This window comes from Girardinichthys multiradiatus, chromosome 8 (assembly GCF_021462225.1).
Source record: "Girardinichthys multiradiatus isolate DD_20200921_A chromosome 8, DD_fGirMul_XY1, whole genome shotgun sequence".
In the NCBI taxonomy this organism is placed as follows: Eukaryota; Metazoa; Chordata; class Actinopteri; order Cyprinodontiformes; family Goodeidae; genus Girardinichthys; species Girardinichthys multiradiatus.
Genome location: NC_061801.1, coordinates 7,538,652 through 7,558,389, shown reverse-complemented (window position 1 = coordinate 7,558,389; position 19,738 = coordinate 7,538,652). Strand labels below are relative to the sequence as shown.

At 39.3% G+C, this 19,738-nt stretch overlaps 1 protein-coding gene across 1 annotated transcript in view; it reads left to right on the top strand.

The window, feature by feature from the left end:
* The window catches only part of rasgrf2a (Ras protein-specific guanine nucleotide-releasing factor 2a), a 67,716-nt gene that overhangs the window by 21,541 nt on the left and 26,437 nt on the right, over positions 1–19,738 (top strand). The window contains exons 2-8 of the mRNA XM_047371749.1: positions 3,316–3,422; positions 7,641–7,788; positions 8,078–8,167; positions 8,255–8,508; positions 15,426–15,505; positions 17,143–17,336; positions 19,336–19,445. Coding sequence (XP_047227705.1) covers positions 3,316–3,422; positions 7,641–7,788; positions 8,078–8,167; positions 8,255–8,508; positions 15,426–15,505; positions 17,143–17,336; positions 19,336–19,445 — 983 coding nt within the window. The remainder of the gene's footprint in view (positions 1–3,315; positions 3,423–7,640; positions 7,789–8,077; positions 8,168–8,254; positions 8,509–15,425; positions 15,506–17,142; positions 17,337–19,335; positions 19,446–19,738) is intronic.

Below are 19,738 nucleotides of genomic sequence, written 5' to 3'. Positions count from 1 at the left end.
CTTCACCGTCTGTCACGTTCTTTCTACCCCACTCTCCATTACCCTGTACCCCATCTCACCTCATCCCTGTTCCTCCTCTTCATTCCATCACCCTACTCCCTATTTCCTCATTGTTTATTCTCTCCTTAGTTGCAGGTTCTATCTGGGGGGGTCCGAAGTGTGCTCTGGAAACGTCATATCCTGAAGACTGCAAACCCACGCTGAGTCTCCTCTTCTCAAGTCTTCAAGGAAGTTTCCCCAGATGACCCATCCTCAGTCCCAATTCAGCCATCCCCTCAATCCCTTCCTTCAATAAACCTTTAATCTCATATCTTTCTGGCCTTGTCCTAGTGAAATACCATTTTGCGTGTAGGCCAAAAAACTCATATTTTGGTCTCATCTAAACAAGGCACCTTCTTCCACATGTTTGCTCTGTCCTCTACATGACATGGTTAACTGCAAACAGTACTTCTAATCACTTTCTTTGAATAATTGCTGTTGATGCAGTCTGCTGGGTTTCCTTGAATAGAAAACGTTTTTATCCAACTTGAATAATAAACTGAACTTGACTGTTTTGTTTGATAACTAGGATCAATTTGGAATGTATGTAATTGACTTGGAGTCTCTAGGATTCAATTTAATTAACTTTTTTCTAAGTGCTTGAGACTACATGTGCTGTGAACAGACACTTTATAAATAAACTGAACTGAGCTGAATTGCCTGTTTGTCACTCTTCCATAAAGGCCAGATTTGTGGAGTGCATGACTAATAGCTGTCCTGAGGACAGATTCTCCCACCTGAGCTGTGGATCTCTGCAACCCCTCCAGAGTAACCATGGGAATCTTGAAAGCATCTTCAAATAATGCTCTTCTTCCACCAGTTTAGACAGGTGGGAGTCTAAACTGACTGCTGTAGTTTAAACCTCTGTAGAGGAGAGCAGTGCAAAAAGACAGTTGTTTAGCACAGATTTTGATGTTTGCTTCATTATTCCTGCAAATGTACAGGGGTTGGACAATGAAACTGAAACACCTGGTTTTAGACCACAATAATTTATTAGTATGGTATAGGGCCTCCTTTTGCGGCCAATACAACATCAATTCGTCTTGGGAATGACATATACAAGTCCTGCACAGTGGTCAGAGGGATTTTAAGCCATTCTTCTTGCAGGATAGTGGCCAGGTCACTACGTGATACTGGTGGAGGAAAACGTTTCCTGACTCGCTCCTCCAAAACACCCCAAAGTGGCTCAATAATATTTAGATCTGGTGACTGTGCAGGCCATGGGAGATGTTCAACTTCACTTTCATGTTCATCAAACCAATCTTTCACCAGTCTTGCTGTGTGTATTGGTGCATTGTCATCCTGATACACGGCACCGCCTTCAGGAAACAATGTTTGAACCATTGGATGCACATGGTCCTCAAGAATGGTTCGGTAGTCCTTGGCAGTGACACGCCCATCTAGCACAAGTATTGGGCCAAGGGAATGCCATGATATGGTAGTCTGAAACCATCACTGCTTCACCCCCACCCTTCACTCTGGGCATGCAACAGTCTGGGTGGTACGCTTCTTTGGGGCTTCTCCACACCGTAACTCTCCCGGATGTGGGGAAAACAGTAAAGGTGGACTCATCAGAGAACAATACATGTTTCACATTGTCCACAGTCCAAGATTTGCTCTCCTTGCACCATTGAAACCGACGTTTGGCATTGGCATGAGGGACCAAAGGTTTGGCTATAGCAGCCCGGCCGTGTATATTGACCCTGTGGAGCTCCCGACGGACAGTTCTGGTGGAAACAGGAGAGTTGAGGTGCACATTTAATTCTGCCGTGATTTGGGCAGCCGTGGTTTTATGTTTTTTGGATACAATCCGGGTTAGCATCCGAACATCCCTTTCAGACAGCTTCCTCTTGCGTCCACAGTTAATCCTGTTGGATGTGGTTCGTCCTTCTTGGTGGTATGCTGACATTACCCTGGATACCGTGGCTCTTGATACATCACAAAGACTTGCTGTCTTGGTCACAGATGCGCCAGCAAGACGTGCACCAACAATTTGTCCTCTTTTGAACTCTGGTATGTCACCCATAATGTTGTGTGCATTTCAATATTTTGAGCAAAACTGTGCTCTTACCCTGCTAATTGAACCATGTGCATTCAATGAAGACTGGCTACCAGGCTGGCCCAATTTAGCCATGAAACCTCCCACACTAAAATGACAGGTGTTTCAGTTTCATTGTCCAACCCCTGTATATCTTCATTACACCAGTGTGGTTTAAACGTGATACGTGGACTCATACTCATTACAATATGGACTGGTCAAATCCACCTCCCTGCTGTGAAAAGCATTAGAATTTTGGATAGATCAAGGGCATTTATAATAGCTATTGCAGATAGCATTAGGCTAACATAAGCACTTTCTCTGTCATTTCAATTTCAGGACATTTTGTTATAAGTCAGTCAGTCATTTTCTATACCGCTTCTTCCATAGTGGGTCGCTGAGAAGCTGGTACCTATCTCCAGCACTCTATGGGCAGGAGTCGGGGTACACCCTGGACAGGTCGCCAGTCCATCGCAGGGCAACACACAACCATGCACATACTCATTCACACACCTTACGGCAATTTAGAGTGACCAGTTAACTTAACAGGCATGTCTTTGGACTGTGTGAGAACCCATGCATGCACGGGGAGAACATGCAAACTCCATGCAGAAAGACACCCGGCTGGGAGTCGAACCCAGGACCTTTTTGCTGCAAGGCAACACTTTCCGTATTATCATCTTGGTAAAAGTATCAGGCCACACTCAAATTAATTATTTGGATTCCAATATTAGATGCTTTGAACGTCTGGACAGCTGGAACACTGAGAAGGTGCACAGATATGTTTTTTTTTTTTCCCAGAAGATGATGTAGTCCAACTGATTTACTTGTTTATTGCCAAATTGGAATAATGACATAAACAAATAAATGGTTTGTTGTTTCTTTTCTTTGTATGTTTAGATGGTTTTTGACTGTATTTTATGTGTTGTTCTTGCCCCACTGACTGTGCTCTGCATCCCCAGTTCTTCAGTGCAAACCTGCTAATGTGATTAGTGAGGCACAATTTCTATGAAGCAACATTATTTAAGTTCACTTTAGTGGGACTGCTAGAGACAGCTACCAATCATAATATAAAGCAGTAGCTTATAGGGTTCAAGGAGCACCACTTGCAGCCTCTTATCTCATCAATAAAGTAGCAAAAAAAAAACAGCCTTATCTTACTACCTCCCAACTTAAATCAAGCAGATAATCTATCTATCATTGATTTTGAATGTGTTGCTGGTTTGTCTTGAATACAGCACTACTTCCTCGTCATTTTTGGCCATGAAGGACAGAAACCTTTGGATCTGCGGTCAGAGGATGAGTCGGACTGCAACGAGTGGGTGGAATGCATCCAGCAGGCCAGGTACAGACAGACAAATTTCTTTCATGTTTTTTTTTTTTTTTTTTGTTAATATCAGAATAGTTGAGAAAACCTACATATTTATTTGTGCTTCATTTCAGTACTTATTTTGTTTTCATTGATATTTTGCCATTACATTTCAGAGGATAGGATAGTTATTCTCTCCTGGCAGATAATTGTCAAATGTGTGTAAGGCAGGAAAATTATTGTATGGTCAGTTGCATATTAAATTTCTGACTAATGAATGTAGACATCAGTGTAGGATTCGGTCAAAACAAACACCAGCTTTAAGATAGCACACCCCGGTTTATGTCAGTGTCTGTCCAACAAAATAATTAACATGATTATCCGCGTCACAAAATGTGAGTAAATATGTCCGTTGTGGGATATAACATATAGCTTCCAAAAAAAAACTGATTTAGCCAGCAATGACTGAGCTCAGGATTTCTCAGAAAAATGGCTGCTGTACTGTTGTAAAGCATGTTACTGTCTAAATCTGAACTGTGTGCGTGAGATTAACGACTGACCCTTAACACAGAACATCAAATACCACAAGATCATGACCAGCATTTAAGGAGATTTGGACAGTTGGCGCAGTGATCTGTCGCGCTTAATTGCACAGAGAAGACACTGGGAAACAGGCCACTGTGAAGGAATACTTTGGGGGTATTTTTTTCCATTTCAAAAATTTTATAGAATGTAACAGCAGATAGTAACAGTATTAGCAGTATTTACTATTATACAGAATTTATACACACCGAAACTAGTGGACAGAAGTATGAACTTATATTAACACACCCCTTCTCCTGCGACATTATTCCCATCACTTTTTATTCATTAACAAAACATACTTAATTTAATGCAAAATTTGTAATCCAAAATAACAAAAAAGTTAAAATAAATAAATTGCCCTTAGGTGTGAATGGGATTGTGCACGGTTTTTGTTCTGTATGTCGCCCTGCGATGGACTGGCGGCTCATCCAGAGTGTACCCCATCTCTCACCTGTAGACTGCTGGATATAGGCACCAGCAGTATGGAAGGAGCACATATAGAAAGTGAATGGATGGACAATGTACAGCAATATAAAAGTTAATAAATGGTAGTAGTGATAATAATAATATTTATTTAAGTCTGATATTTATCTATAATCATCTTTTTATACCGTGTTTCATGTTTGAACATTGCTGAAGCTTCAGCCCACAGACAGAAATACAGATACTTGTTCTTGTTCTAATCATCTGTGTTTGATAATGACTTGTACCTTTTCACTCATACACAGCTTCCCTTCATTTGAATAATTTATGAATATTTTCTAGCAATTGATTATTTTTAGCTTTACACATTACTATAGCGCTGTTCGTAGTTTAACTATGTCAGTAAGTTTGAAAAATTATAAACAATGGTTTAGTGTTATCCAGGTACAGAGCCTTGTTAAATACTCTTAATGTTCTTTTTGAAATATAGTTAATGAGTGTAATGTTGTTTTGTAGTTTTTTTCCCCAAACCTCTGTACAGTAACTTAAATAACGTAAAGGAACAAGTGAGAGCGCTTTTTCATCCAACACAAGTTTAGTTTTGTGTAATATGAAAATACTTTATCAATTTTTAATTTATTAATATTTTACTCTGAACATATCTGATGTGAGGTTTCCAGTTCAGTTTATCATCAATAATAACACATAGAAATTTGACTTCAACTTTCAACATTCACTTTATTTATTTGTATTTTCAGTTCCTATTTTACCGTTTAGTTTTGTTCATATTTAAAGACAGTTTGTTACAATCAAACCATATCTTTAGCTTTTTCATTGACATCTTTCAACAACTGTCCTAGACTATCTCCAACACAGAAAATGTTTGTGTCATCAGCAAATAATAACTTGTTTTATAACTTCAGATATTTTGCATAATCCATTTACATAAATTACAAAGCGTTTAGGACCCAAAACTGACCCTTGCAGAACCCCACAAGCAATGACTAAACACTAAGAACTCACATCTCCCACTTTCACATACTGCTGTCTGCCACTAAAATAACTTTTAACCAACTGCAACACAAGCCTCTGATCTCGTGGCGTTCCAGCTTTTCAACAGGAGACGGGTCCACCTTGGATCGGCTGAACAAAATCTGCTGTACACTAGAGAACGTGTGTGACAGCATTTTGGCCAGTTCTCCACAGTGAAGCGCTGGACAGTCTGGTTTAACTTGTTACTCTACAGCAGGATGAACTGATATGGGACTAAGGGCTGTCAGAAGGAGACCGGACCTCGTCAAGCACTTCTAAAATGTGACTCTTAAACAGTTATGTTAGAAAGAATGTTGTTAAAATGACAAACATTTGCAGAAGAAACAATTGTTTCCACCTACCAGATGCATTAATACCTACCTGTTTACTGTGGTTAGCTAATATACACAGTTTGATTAATCACAACTGGAACTTGTGCTAATTTTCAATATAAAATGTGCACTTTTGTTTGATAAATAAGTACCCACTCTGTTGATTTATGTAACAGAAATAACAAACCAATAGCAGCACACACATATCAGGTAATGAAGGTTTTAATAAACCTGACATGAAACACACAGAATATGTGTCAAATATTTTGTTACTGTAAAATTTGTTAAATTATAAAGTTTTAAATATAAATGCAACATTTATTAATGTCATAATAATTGGCGAGTGTCAGTGGGGTCTGGCTCAAATTAAGTAAATGTAATTGAGAAACACCTACGTACACTGCCTTGCAAAGTACTCTCACACCTTCATTTTTTCATGTACTGTCACAATAAAACCCCAACCTAAAAGTATGTTATGTAAGTGACCAACAGAAAGTAGCCAATAGCTTTGAAGTGGAAGGTAAATAATACATGTTCTCAAATTCTTTTACAGATAAAAATCTGAAAAGTGATGCATCCATTGGTATGGTAGCGTGCAAACCTGCCAAGAGATTTATACTTAAAGTCTTCTCTTAATTTTACCAACATGTTTCTTCTGACTGGAAGTAATATTAAAATTGGAACAGGAAAACTACCTTCTAGGGTAAATGAGAATATTCCTAAATCTAAATCTGCCAGAGGCTTGAACAATGTTTGGCTTAACTGCAAATACAGCCAAAAACAGCCATAAATACAATAGGATATCTTAGATCAAAGCATATTTTTGTTTAAGTGGCCCAGTCAAAGTCCAGGCCTAAATCCAACAAAAAATATGGAGAGGGGTACATCTGCATACTGTAAGTGGGAGGTTCGAAGGTTAAGGCATTTCATCTGCACAAATATTGATTAGTTTGTTCAATTAGCCCTGTTTCTCCTCTTTTTTCTTACTTTCAACAGTTGCAAGGTATGATGAAAAGAATGGTGGTAATACTTTCCTTAATCATGAAGTGTGTGTTTGTATTATGTATAAATGTATGTAGAAAAGTATACACCTATGCTGACATGCTCATGATTTGCTTTACTTAGGTCATGCCTTCCCATGACTGGGGTACGCCTTCCCTTGTTGCAGATGTAACCATCTCAAAATATGTAACAAGACCTGAAAATTGATTCTCACAGATGCTCTCCATCCAATATGACTGAGTTTGAGCTATTAATAATTTCAGTGTCTAGATGTGCAAAGCTGGTAAAAACATACCCTAAAAGACTTGCAGCTGTTATTGTAGTAAAATACAACCCCCAGTCTTTTCAGATGATGCTTTAAATAAAAGGAATTCACTAATTTCTCTAGTAAGGAATAGATGATCATACTAGTAAATGTGTCAAGGACCTAAATGCTTATCAGTCTGTGCAACAGACAGTGAATCTTTTCTCCACCTCACTATCTTTTCTCTTCCAATAAAGTCCCTAAACATTTAATGTTCAGTTTGTAACCTTAAAGCTTCTCGTTAAACCAAGATCATCTTTGCTTCTCTTTTTTCTTTGTGCTGATAAAACACATTTGACACAGCTACCACATCCAAGCGAGCAAGTGTGTCTGGATGCTTAGTGCTCGCAGCGGTTCACATTTAGGTCACGCTAGGGCTGTATTACCACGTTGGTTACATCACAGACTTGATCTCGCCACTCACCCTTTATTTCTTTCAGCTCTCCTCTCTGTGGATGCCTGCCTTCTTTTTACCGTAGAAGTGGGTATAAAACCTACTGCATCTCATTCGTCAAAAACATCAAATGTCGCACAAGCATGTACATAAGTTTGACCTTTTCCACATTCCCCTTTCAGCTACTCTGACATCATGATCGAGCGTGAGATCCTGATGCAGAAGTACATCCACCTGGTCCAGATCCTGGAGACGGAAAAGATCGCAGCCAATCAGCTTCGCACTCAGCTAGAGGACCAGGACACAGAGATTGAGAGGCTCAAAGCTGAGGTATGCATGAGTGCATCCACATCTGCGTGTGCATGCATACTTAAATACACATGCTGCACACACCCATGAATGTACACAGACACTAAGATGCACCCTCAGATGGAGCACATTTAGATCAAAGCATGCAAATGCCCCAGGCTTGATGAGAAGACATTAAAGCACAGCAGGGCTCCAGTGATTCCAAGACCCATTACTTCCCTATCTAGATGTTTATTTTTGTCCAAAGTGGTTTCATGAATATTTGATTCTTTGTACCAGTGCATTCACATCGATACTGTTGTTGTGGTAGATTGTGGTGTTGAACAAAGCCAAGGAGAGGATGCTGCCTTATCAGAACAACCAAGAAGAGGAGGACCCAGATATCAAAAAGATTAAAAAGGTAAAGTATTGTCATCACACTGCGATGTGCAGAGAAGCAATGGAAGGAAAGTAAAGGAGGCCCATAGGGTGTTGTGTGACCATGCAGGTGCAAAGTTTTATGCGTGGTTGGCTATGCCGGAGGAAGTGGAAGATCATCGTCCAAGACTACATCTGCTCACCTCACGCAGAGAGCATGAGGAAGAGGAACCAGATTGTGTTTAACATGGTTGAAGCAGAGACAGAGTACGTCCACCAGCTCTCCATTCTGGTGAACTGCTTCCTCAGGCCGCTCCGCATGGCGGCCAGCTCCAAGAAACCTCCCATTAGCCACGATGACGTCAGCAGCATCTTCCTCAATAGGTAAAAATCCTCATCTTCCTCTGTGTAAGAGAGATGTGTGCTAGACGACCATATACAATGCCTTGCAAAAGTATTCACACCCACTGAACTTCTACATATTTTGTCATGTTGCTCCAATACATTTTATAGGGATTTTATGTGATAGACCTAATAGTGTAAAAAGAGTAAAGAAAATGAGAAATGGTTTAATTTTGTTCTTCAAATAAAAATCTAAAAACTGTGGAAAAAGTGTGGTTTATATTTAACCCTTTACACAGATACCTCTAAATAAAATCCTGTAGAACCAGTTTCCTTATTAGCCAGCATGCTAAAATAATAAATGTGGTGGAAACATGACACTGCTCATCACCCAGAACACACCATCCCCACTTTAAAATGTGTGGCAACATAATGCTTTGAAGATACATTATGTTCTTCAGGAGGAACAGATACGCTGGTCAGAGTTGATAGAATGATGGATGAAGCTAAATACAAGTCAGTCCTGGAAGAAAACACATTAGAGGCAGCAAATGACTTCGGACTGGGGCTGATGTTCACCTTTCTGCAGGACACTCAACATACAGCCAGAACTACAACTGAATGGTTTAGATCAAAGCATATTCATGTGTAACAGTCTGTAGCAAGACTTGAATATTGATGTTTTCAATTGTCCAACAAGTGTCACTAGATGTCTCTAGATGTTCAACGCTGGTAAACATACCCAAAGGAATCATATCTTTATTGGTTTTTTCCTTCCACTTCACTTATACCTGGTATTGGTCTATCCTAATATGATACATTATAATTTGTACTTGTAACTTGACAAAATGTGAAAAGATCAAAGGAGTCTGATCATTTTTTATCTGTTATTTCTTGCAAAGCTCTGCAAATTCAGACTACCATCTACAATAAGTGTGTTTAGTATGTAAATCCCAGTCTATTAGTGATGCTTGATATCGGACTGACAATGGCCTGTAATGAGCTTTTGGCCAGACTCCAAGGATTAGTGTGGAAAAAAGCAGGCATTGAGACAAGATTGTAAAGCTATTATTCAACTCATTTACTCTACTTACTGAGCACGCTATTGTACTGAAATCCTCTTTAAACAACCAGTGCTGCCTGCTTTAGTCGTGTTTGTGTCACAATAGAGAAGATGTTTTCATGTAAAGACACATACAAGGGGAAAGATTTACTTCATGGATTATTTTCTTGCCTGTGTTAGAGCAGCCCAAACTGTGTAATCAATGGAACATGTTGAAATTTAAGCAAGACAAGGTATGTTTATTCATACAGCCCCATTGATGCTACAGGTGTTTCAAAATGTTTTAGAGGAAACGACCCAATGGATAGATTATTCATACCTGGCAGTAACTCTAGGATGTGTTTAGACCGAAGGCCATTCAGCACCTGAAAGAGAAACATTTTTAAAACTCTCCTTTTACTAACATGGAGACAGGACTGCTGTGATTGGATTCATTTTTTGTTAGTTGGTCAGGACTCTGGCAGCAGTTTTTTTGGATGAGCTGAAGCTGACTGATTTATTGCTTTAATATTACAAACACTAAAAATGTTTATCTTTTTAATTTTTTCTGTGCATTGTTTTGTTAGGAATCCCTGAGCTGTTAAAACTTAAGTCTAGAGTTTTCTCTGACATGCCATGTAGTTTTAGGATTTGTTGGTTTTAGTTGAGGGCTGATCGCTAACCCTGTGTTTATTGGCACTGAATACAGTGAAACTTGTTATTACTACATTAAGTTGGATGGAATTCTGGACCTTCCATTCAGTGATGTTGTGGACATGCTCACGCAGGGACTACAAGTCCCTGCTGTCATGTGGTTAACCAGAAGCACACACTCATTGGCCACTTTATAAGGTACACTAGTTCAAATGTTTAACGCAAATATGGGGTCAGCCTATCACATTATGGACACTTAGTGCATGCAGGCCACTTGAAGTGATGAAGATGACTTGCTGAAGTTCAAAAAGAGCATCAGAATGTAGATGAAGGCTAAATGCATCATTAACCAAAAGGAAAGACATGTTTTGTCTTTGTGCTTTATTCAGATGCCTTTGGGTCTGTGGTATCCTATGTCCTTGACAAAAAACATTCTTTTTTCCCATCTGTTATTAGACATTTGAATGTTAGCTCTTAATAACTCTGCAACGGCTCCTTAATTCAATTTACTGTTTTTTATTGCTGTTTTTATTGTAAATGTGTTTTTTCAGCACAACGATGCTGCAGGCTTGGTTTTAGTTGTTGCTAGTACTTTATAATTATTGTATGTTTACATGGTTTTGTCTGTTTGTCCCTTCCTAAACTGTACATGGACTGGTTGGCTGTCAACAAATTACTCTTTAAGGGATTAAGAAAGTTCTACTGACCTTACCTGAACTGACCATGAATGAATGTAGATGAAAGGTCATGGCAGGAAGTCAGTGTAAGGATGCCAACACTGGTAATATGCATACCAGTCAGTAGACAAATAGCAGCGTTTGGACCAACTGGAGATGATGAACTGGTCCAAGCCAGAGTACATGGAGTTGCAGTAGTCCAATCTGCAGGTAACAAACATATGAATGACATGCTTAAAGACATCAGCTGGAAGGTATGGCTTTACCTTGGCTAACGGTCTCAGATGGAAGAAGCTGGATTAGACGACTTTACTCACCTGTCTACATAGTTTAAGGGAACCATCAAGGTTTTTCACATTAGCTTTGAAATAAGAGGATAGGGGGTCCATCTAATAGAGTTCCCAAAACTGACAATCTATGTTTTGTTTTTTCTTAATTAAAAAAGAGTCTTTAAGGCAGGAAAATAAAAGCTGAAATGAGACTTTTCCTGTTTTTAAGAGCAGATAAATCTGTAAGTCATCAGCGAAACAGTCGAACAAAAGATTATAACATGAGAAAATTGACCCCAAAGGCAACATATACTGTGCGAATAAAGCTGGACCTAAAATTGAGAAAGATAAATTAGGTGAATTTGAACACCGCTAGATTATTGGGGCATATTTTTTGCCCCAATTTTGAGCCCCTGAGTACCAATTGAGTATCATTTAAACTTCACGGCCTACCCTTGTACTGTTGCTGACCATGTCCATCCCCTCATGATGTCCTTATATTCTGATGGCTCCTTCCAGCAGGATAATGCAACATATGCTTAGCCTCTGGTTAAAGACTTAGACAATTATGCTATGAGGAAAAATATTTTACAAAGCTCAAACTTCTCAAATTGGTTTCTTAACCATGGCAATGGATCCTCTTGATTCCAGTGCCCTCCACATTTATCAGATCTCAACCCAATAGAAAACCTTTAAATTGTGGTAGAACAAGAGACATATGCAGCTGAGATGCTACAATTAAAAGATGGACCAAAATCTCTGAGGAATGTTTCTGAAAGAATTAAGGCAGTTTTGAAAGCAAAAGTGGGTCCAACTCAGTAGTAGCATGGTGTAACTAATAAAACAGCCACTGAGTGTAGCTGTTTGTCAACAGTGTTGGCATGGTTAAAATATATGATATTCATAGCTTAAATGACCATATCAATATTGAAGAAAATTGGTGCCAGATTGGAGCCTTGAGGAACCCCATACTGGGCCTTTGCCGAGATTTATAATATGGCAAATAACACAAAACAGAGCAAAGCAAAATGTCAAGATTTTGAGATGTAAACTAAATGTATGAGGGATTATAAAAGGAATTGGAGAAAAAGACTCTGAAACTGAGAAGAATTTGACAAAAACAATCAATCGAAAAATAAATGTAGACTACTTTTTGTCTGTGTTCTTAGGCTAAACAAGAAGTTTCTCCACAATTATCTATTGGTTTTTGGCTATGATGAAATATCACTTGGAAGTTAACATCATAGAATTACTCAATACAGTTTGATTTTGGTGATCAAACTCTTCACACACTTCTGCTGTAAAGTACAGGGGTTGGACAATTAAACTGAAACACCTGTCATTTTAGTGTGGGAGGTTTCATGGCTAAATTGGGCCAGCCTGGTAGCCAGTCTTGATTGATTGCACATGGTTCAATTAGCAGGGTAAGAGCACAGTTTTGCTCAAAATATTGAAATGCACACAACATTATGGGTGACATACCAGAGTTCAAAAGAGGACAAATTGTTGGTGCACGTCTTGCTGGCGCATCTGTGACCAAGACAGCAGGTCTTTGTGATGTATCAAGAGCCACGGTATCCAGGGTAATGTCAGCATACCACCAAGAAGGATGAACCACATCCAACAGGATTAACTGTGGACGCAAGAGGAAGCTGTCTGAAAGGGATGTTTGGGTGCTAACCCGGATTGTATCCAAAAAACATAAAACCACGGCTGCCCAAATCACGGCAGAATTAAATGTGCACCTCAACTCTTCTGTTTCCACCAGAACTGTCCGTCGGGAGCTCCACAGGGTCAATATACACGGCCGGGCTGCTATAGCCAAACCTTTGGTCACTCATGCCAATGCCAAACGTCGGTTTCAATGGTGCAAGGAGCGCAAATCTTGGGCTGTGGACAATGTGAAACATGTGTTGTTCTCTGATGAGTCCACCTTTACTGTTTTGCTCACATCTTGGAGAGTTACGGTGTGGAGAAGCCCCAAAGAAGCGTACCACCCAGACTGTTGCATGCCCAGAGTGAAGCATGGGGGTGGATCAGTGATGGTTTGGGTTGCCATATCATGGCATTCCCTTGGCCCAATACTTGTGCTAGATGGGCGCGTCACTGCCAAGGACTACCGAACCATTCTTGAGGACCATGTGCATCCAATGGTTCAAACATTGTATCCTGAAGGCGGTGCCGTGTATCAGGAAGACAATGCACCAATACACACAGCAAGACTGGTGAAAGATTGGTTTGATGAACATGAAAGTGAAGTTGAACATCTCCCATGGCCTGCACAGTCACCAGATCTAAATATTATTGAGCCACTTTGTGGTGTTTTGGAGGAGCGAGTCAGGAAACATTTTCCTCCACCAGTATCACGTAGTGACCTGGCCCCTATCCTGCAAGAAGAATGGCTTAAAATCCCTCTGACCACTGTGCAGGACTTGTATATGTCATTCCCAAGACGAATTGACGCTGTATTGGCCGCAAAAGGAGGCCCTATACCATACTAATAAATTATTGTGGTCTAAAACCAGGTGTTTCAGTTTCATTGTCCAACCTCTGTAAGTGGAAATGAAGTGATTGATATCATATCCTCATACTTTAGGATTTATTACTACTCCAACATTTTCTCATCATGCGACAAATCCGTCATAGGTGCGTTACAGTATGTTTTTTTTATTTTATGGCAGTAGACAGACAGGAAGTCAGTTGGGGAGAGGAAGAAGACATGCAGCATAGGTCTCTGGGATTGGGGCTGAGGCCTCTGTATATGGGTCACGCGCTGCATCGCAATGCACCTCACCCCGTACCTTGCAGATTTAAGCCTGAGACGGCTGACAAGCGACTAATTGTAATAATTGTAATGCAATGTAATGATGGTTCAACAGTTGCATACAGATGTTTCCGTAATTGGTCGGTAGGATTTGCATCTGATGGGTGTTCTTCTTCAAACCAGGCATGGCAACATGCTAACATACTGAATACAATGATCTGTGAGTCCACTTTTTTTCTGCAGTTGAATTTGATAACATTGTTAGTATGATATTTCCCTGATGGGTCATAGCAGTAATAACAGCCATTGAAGTGGGAGGAGATGTTTCTGACTTTCCTTGTTGTAATTTCCTACTGAATTTTCCCACCGAGGATCATTTTGACTCGCAGTTTGGGCACTTGTGCTTTGATGGCTGCTGTGCTGTTCCACAGAGATGATCAAATGATTCATACCTGCACCAAAATATCTCATTCTTTCAGAGATGCACTAATCAAAAATCTGTGTTTTGAGAAGCTTTGAACTGCAAGTTTTAGTCAGTTCAGGTTAGATAAATAAAATGTTTATGGTCTTCCTGCTGTGAGCAGTTCTAAATTATGTATTTTGCTAGCAGAAGTGTTGTCGTTCCATGTGTGTGAAAAGTTTCACTATAAAACAAGATTTTACTCATTTTAAATAAGTATAAGTTGATTACAGAGTTCACATATATTAGTGATTAGCACAGCTAGCATTACTGAGTGTAAACAGCTGTCTTTGTGGGTACTTCATTGAGATTATGAACCCTTACCTTTTCAAAAGCCTTTCCCCATTCCCAGCTCCAGGATGAAATCTCAGAAGAATAAATCAGAGCCATTTTGCTCGACTCTCATTCAGCCTTTCTGTTATCTGCTAAAGTCCTCTCTGGGTCAGTCGGTTCATTTACCAATTCTGCAAAACATCACGAACAAATTGACTTCCTGTGGCAAACGGCTTCTTTTCATAACCAAAACAACAAAGCTGCAAGAGTATAAAGATACACAATAGCCAGCATCTGCAAAATCCTGGTCCTATGTTAGGTCAACCTAAATGAACAGCCACCATAGAAAATACAGCTGACTTTTAAATTTGTGGTAAGACCTCACTGATACTGAAACATTTTTCACACCAAAGAGTGCTGTTGTTAGATAGTGTATGGTGGTAAGTTTCTAACCTGCTGGTCACTGTTCAGAGGTCGTCTAGACTGAAACTTGGCTGATTGCAGTCTCCAGTTGATTTCTCTGTGCATCTCTATATTCTTACGTTTGAGCTTCCATACAACTTTTCACTCACTTCTCCTCATATTAAAACATGAATCCACCGTGAGTCTTAAATTCAAATATTAAAAATCCATTTAATAGTATAAATACCATCTTTACACTATCCCCTCCCCTTTTTTAGTTTGTAAGCAGTGAAACATATAAATAGACATGCTTGTGGATTATGAAATACTGTATATGTATGATAAAACATGGATTGTCTTTTGTCGGGTACAACTCTTAAACTGCAACACAATCCTCAGATTAGTTCTCTATGTGCAGTGAGACCATCATGTTTCTGCATGAGATCTTCCACCAAGGGCTGAAGGCTCGCATCGCCAACTGGCCAACATTGGTTCTAGGTGAGTATGGTAGACCTTGGAGATATATTCTTGCTTTGCCCCTTACTTAACAATAAGTAAACATCACATTACCATGAAAACCAAGATTATATACTGTACTAGCTTTCAGACAACAGTTCCTAGTATGAAGAAAATGTAATCTGCATCTTTTTTAGTGATATTCCTGTAGTAAAAAGAAATATAGAGTATTGTCAAACTTTGATGTAGTATCATTCTGCCTTAGTTTACAAGTGGGATTTATGTTTATTATTTTCATACTCTAGTTTCACTCTTCAGTCACTGAACAGATAATCATTCATTCCAGGAACGTAATTTGCAAACAAATCATTAAATTATAAATTAGTGGTTCTTTACAGTTACATACTGTAAAGAAACACCTGTCATTTTAGTGTGGGAGGTTTCATGGCTAAATTGGACCAGCCTGGTAGCCAGTCTTCATTGATTGCACATTGCACCAGTAAGAGCAGAGTGTGAAGGTTCAATTAGCAGGGTAAGAGCACAGTTTTGCTCAAAATATTGAAATGCACACAACATTATGGGTGACATACCAGAGTTCAAAAGAGGACAAATTGTTGGTGCACGTCTTGCTGGCGCATCTGTGACCAAGACAGCAAGTCTTTGTGATGTATCAAGAGCCACAGTATCCAGGGTAATGTCAGCATACCACCAAGAAGGACGAACCACATCCAACAGGATTAACTGTGGACGCAAGAGGAAGCTGTCTGAAAGGGATGTTCGGATGCTAACCCGGATTGTATCCAAAAAAACATAAAACCACGGCTGCCCAAATCACGGCAGAATTAAATGTGCACCTCAACTCTCCTTTTTCCACCAGAACTGTCCGTCGGGAGCTCCACAGGGTCAATATACACGGCCGGGCTGTTATAGCCAAACCTTTGGTCACTCAAGCCAATGCCAAACGTCGGTTTCAATGGTGCAAGGAATGCAAATCTTGGGCTGTGGACAATGTGAAACATGTATTGTTCTCTGATGAGTCCATCTTTACTGTTTTCCCCACATCCGGGAGAGTTACGGTGTGGAGAAGCCCCAAAGAAGCGTACCACCCAGACTGTTGCATGCCCAGAGTGAAGCATGGGGGTGGATCAGTGATGGTTTGGGCTGCCATATCATGGCATTCCCTTGGCCCAATACTTGTGCTAGATGGGCGCGTCACTGCCAAGGACTACCGAACCATTCTTGAGGACCATGTGCATCCAATGGTTCAAACATTGTATCCTGAAGGCGGTGCCGTGTATCAGGATGACAATGCACCAATACACACAGCAAGACTGGTGAAAGATTGGTTTGATGAACATGAAAGTGAAGTTGAACATCTCCCATGGCCTGCACAATCACCAGATCTAAATATTATTGAGCCACTTTGGGGTGTTTTGGAGGAGTGAGTCAGGAAACGTTTGGCCGCAAAAGGAGGCCCTACACCATACTAATAAATTATTGTGGTCTAAAACCAGGTGTTTCAGTTTCATTGTCCAACCCCTGTACATTCACTGCTATCTAACCACATCACAAACATACATTTATTACCTGTAATGTTGTGTCATGTAGAAACTATAGTTTTCTGTAGTTCTTGATATGTCATGGTCAGTATGTAAGATGTTTGTGTGTTTTCCTCATAGCGGACCTCTTCGACATCCTGCTGCCCATGCTGAACATTTACCAGGAGTTTGTGCGGAACCATCAGTACAGCCTGCAAGTTCTGGCGAACTGCAAGCAGAACAGAGACTTTGACAAGTTGCTGAAACAGTATGAATCCAATGCTGGCTGCGAGGGCCGCATGCTGGAAACATTCCTCACATATCCCATGTTCCAGGTACCAAACACTAATTAGACAAATATTAAACATTTATACTGTAGGATTTCATAATATTAAGTTCTACCCTGCCTAATATTGTTGAGCAGGAGTGTTTTGGAATCTCATATTTTTAAATGTATCATAATGCTTCCAAATATTGAGTCAGAAATAGCTTTGGATTCATACTTGTAATGTTTATGTATTTTTCAGTTAAACTTATTTTAAACAAAGTACATTCACTTTTCTAAAACTCTAGGATGTTGTTTTACTTATTTGGTGTTTTGAATGTGGTGGATATAAAAGTGTTCCCACTGAACTAACAGACACAAATAAAAATGCATTTTATTTGAGTTCAATTATGATAAATATTTGAAAAAATGCTTCCAGCCTAATATGACATGTATTTCATTGAAAAGAAATATGTGGAAAAATATAAAAAATTAAAAAGTTGCAAGAACACGGTTGCATAAATTTGCACAGCCTTAAACTAATAATTCCCCTTTGTATTTGGTTGCAGCATTCAGTCTTCTTTGGAATAAGTCTGTCAGCATTTTGACTTGGAAATGTTTGACCTCTTTACATTATAAAACATCTCCAAATCTATCAGACTGTGAGAAGATCTCTTGTTCACAAACCTCTTCAGTTGACCACACAGACTGTAGTTCTGGTCTCTGGTTAGGTCATTCCAAAACTGATTATCTTTAGGTGAGGCTATGTTTTGTTGATATGGGTGTATGCTTGGACTAACAGTGATGCTAAAAATGAAATCTCTCTTCATCCTTTACTTTTCAGCAAATACCTGGTGGTTTTCAGTCAAAGCTGGTTGGTATTTGTTCATAATTCCATCAATTTTGGAAAGAAAAAAAAAGTTCTAACAGAAGTAAAATAACCCCATGGCATGATACCAGCACCACTGTGTTTCACTATGTGGATGGTGTTCTCTTGGTGATTCTCCATGTTGTTATTCTTTACCAAGCTTGTTTATTGCAATTGTGGCCTAAAAGTTCACGTTTGCTTTTGTCAAACTATAAAACATTTTAGAAGATGTTTCCAAGACCTGAATGTTTTCTTTGAAAGAAAAGGCTTGTTTTTTACTCCCCAAAATTAAGGGTGCAAGACAGAAGCCTTTTCTTGTACATCCAGATAAACAAAGAATAGAGGAGATTGCTGCAACATGTGGAACACAACCGGCACTTGTCAAAAATTTATGAATCTTCCTCAGTGTTGCTGTTGGCCTCTTCAAAGCCTCCCTCACCAGCTTCTCTTGTCTTTTCAATCCACTTTGGAGAAATGTCCAGTTTTTAAAACGTTACTTTTTCTCTTATTTTCTCCAAATTTGAACCACTGTTTTCACAATGCCATGGTGTGTAGAGAAACCTGTGGTATTTTTATGTATTCTGATACTTTTGTACATAAAGATCATTTTGACCTGTCTGCCATCTTTGTAAAGTTTTTTTGGCTAAAGGATACAAATGAGAAAATGTTAGGAAAATCTTATTAGGACAGCTGAACATTATTTCAGGTTACCGTATTCTAATTCACTAGAACTGATGGCAGGTGAGAAATTCAAAAGATGCTTCAACAAAGTTTTAGTTTAAGGCTTTGCAAACGAATGCAACTGGGTTACTGCAGCCTTTTATTTTTTAAATTCAGACATTTTCTACTTTGACTTAAGAAAACATTACGAGCTATTTAGACAGAAAAACAAAAACACTTGGAGCATGCAGGAATGTATAGCTCAATAAATCACTGAAAAGGCAGAAGAGTTCTCAGTAGAGTGTCTTAAGTTTAAAGTATTCATGAGTCACAAAGTACTAAAACGCTGCTTTTCAACACATTTGAAAATGCTCTTTCAAGACAATTGCTGATTTAAAAATGTCTGGATTTTTTTTAATTAAGTTCAAAATTTTCATAAATGTTATGTTTAGATCCAGCTGTCTTTCTAATCCTACATTTATATAGGTCTTAATGAATTCTTTTTTTTTGTTTGTCTTTTTACATATTTTTAAAACTTTAGATTCCTCGATACATCATCACCCTCCACGAGCTGCTGGCGCACACGCCTCATGAGCATGTGGAGCGTAAGAGTTTGGAGTTTGCTAAATCCAAACTGGAAGAGTTGTCAAAGTAAGCGTGGCATCGTCAGAATGAGTGGACCGGGCTGAGTGAAAATAAAGATCTCATGAGAATGATGCACAACATTATTTAAATGTTAGTTAGATACAGCAACACAGTTTTAGAGCCTTTTAAACTACTGTGGACACCAGACTTGAATATCATTATGCCGCATGTAACTAATAAAAGCACAAGAACACATCCAGGTACGTAGTTTACATGTTGGTTCTTATTCAGAAACCTATTTTTGGTTAACTGAGCCACAGATCCTTAACTACACAGAAAGGAGGAACATGGATTCCGAC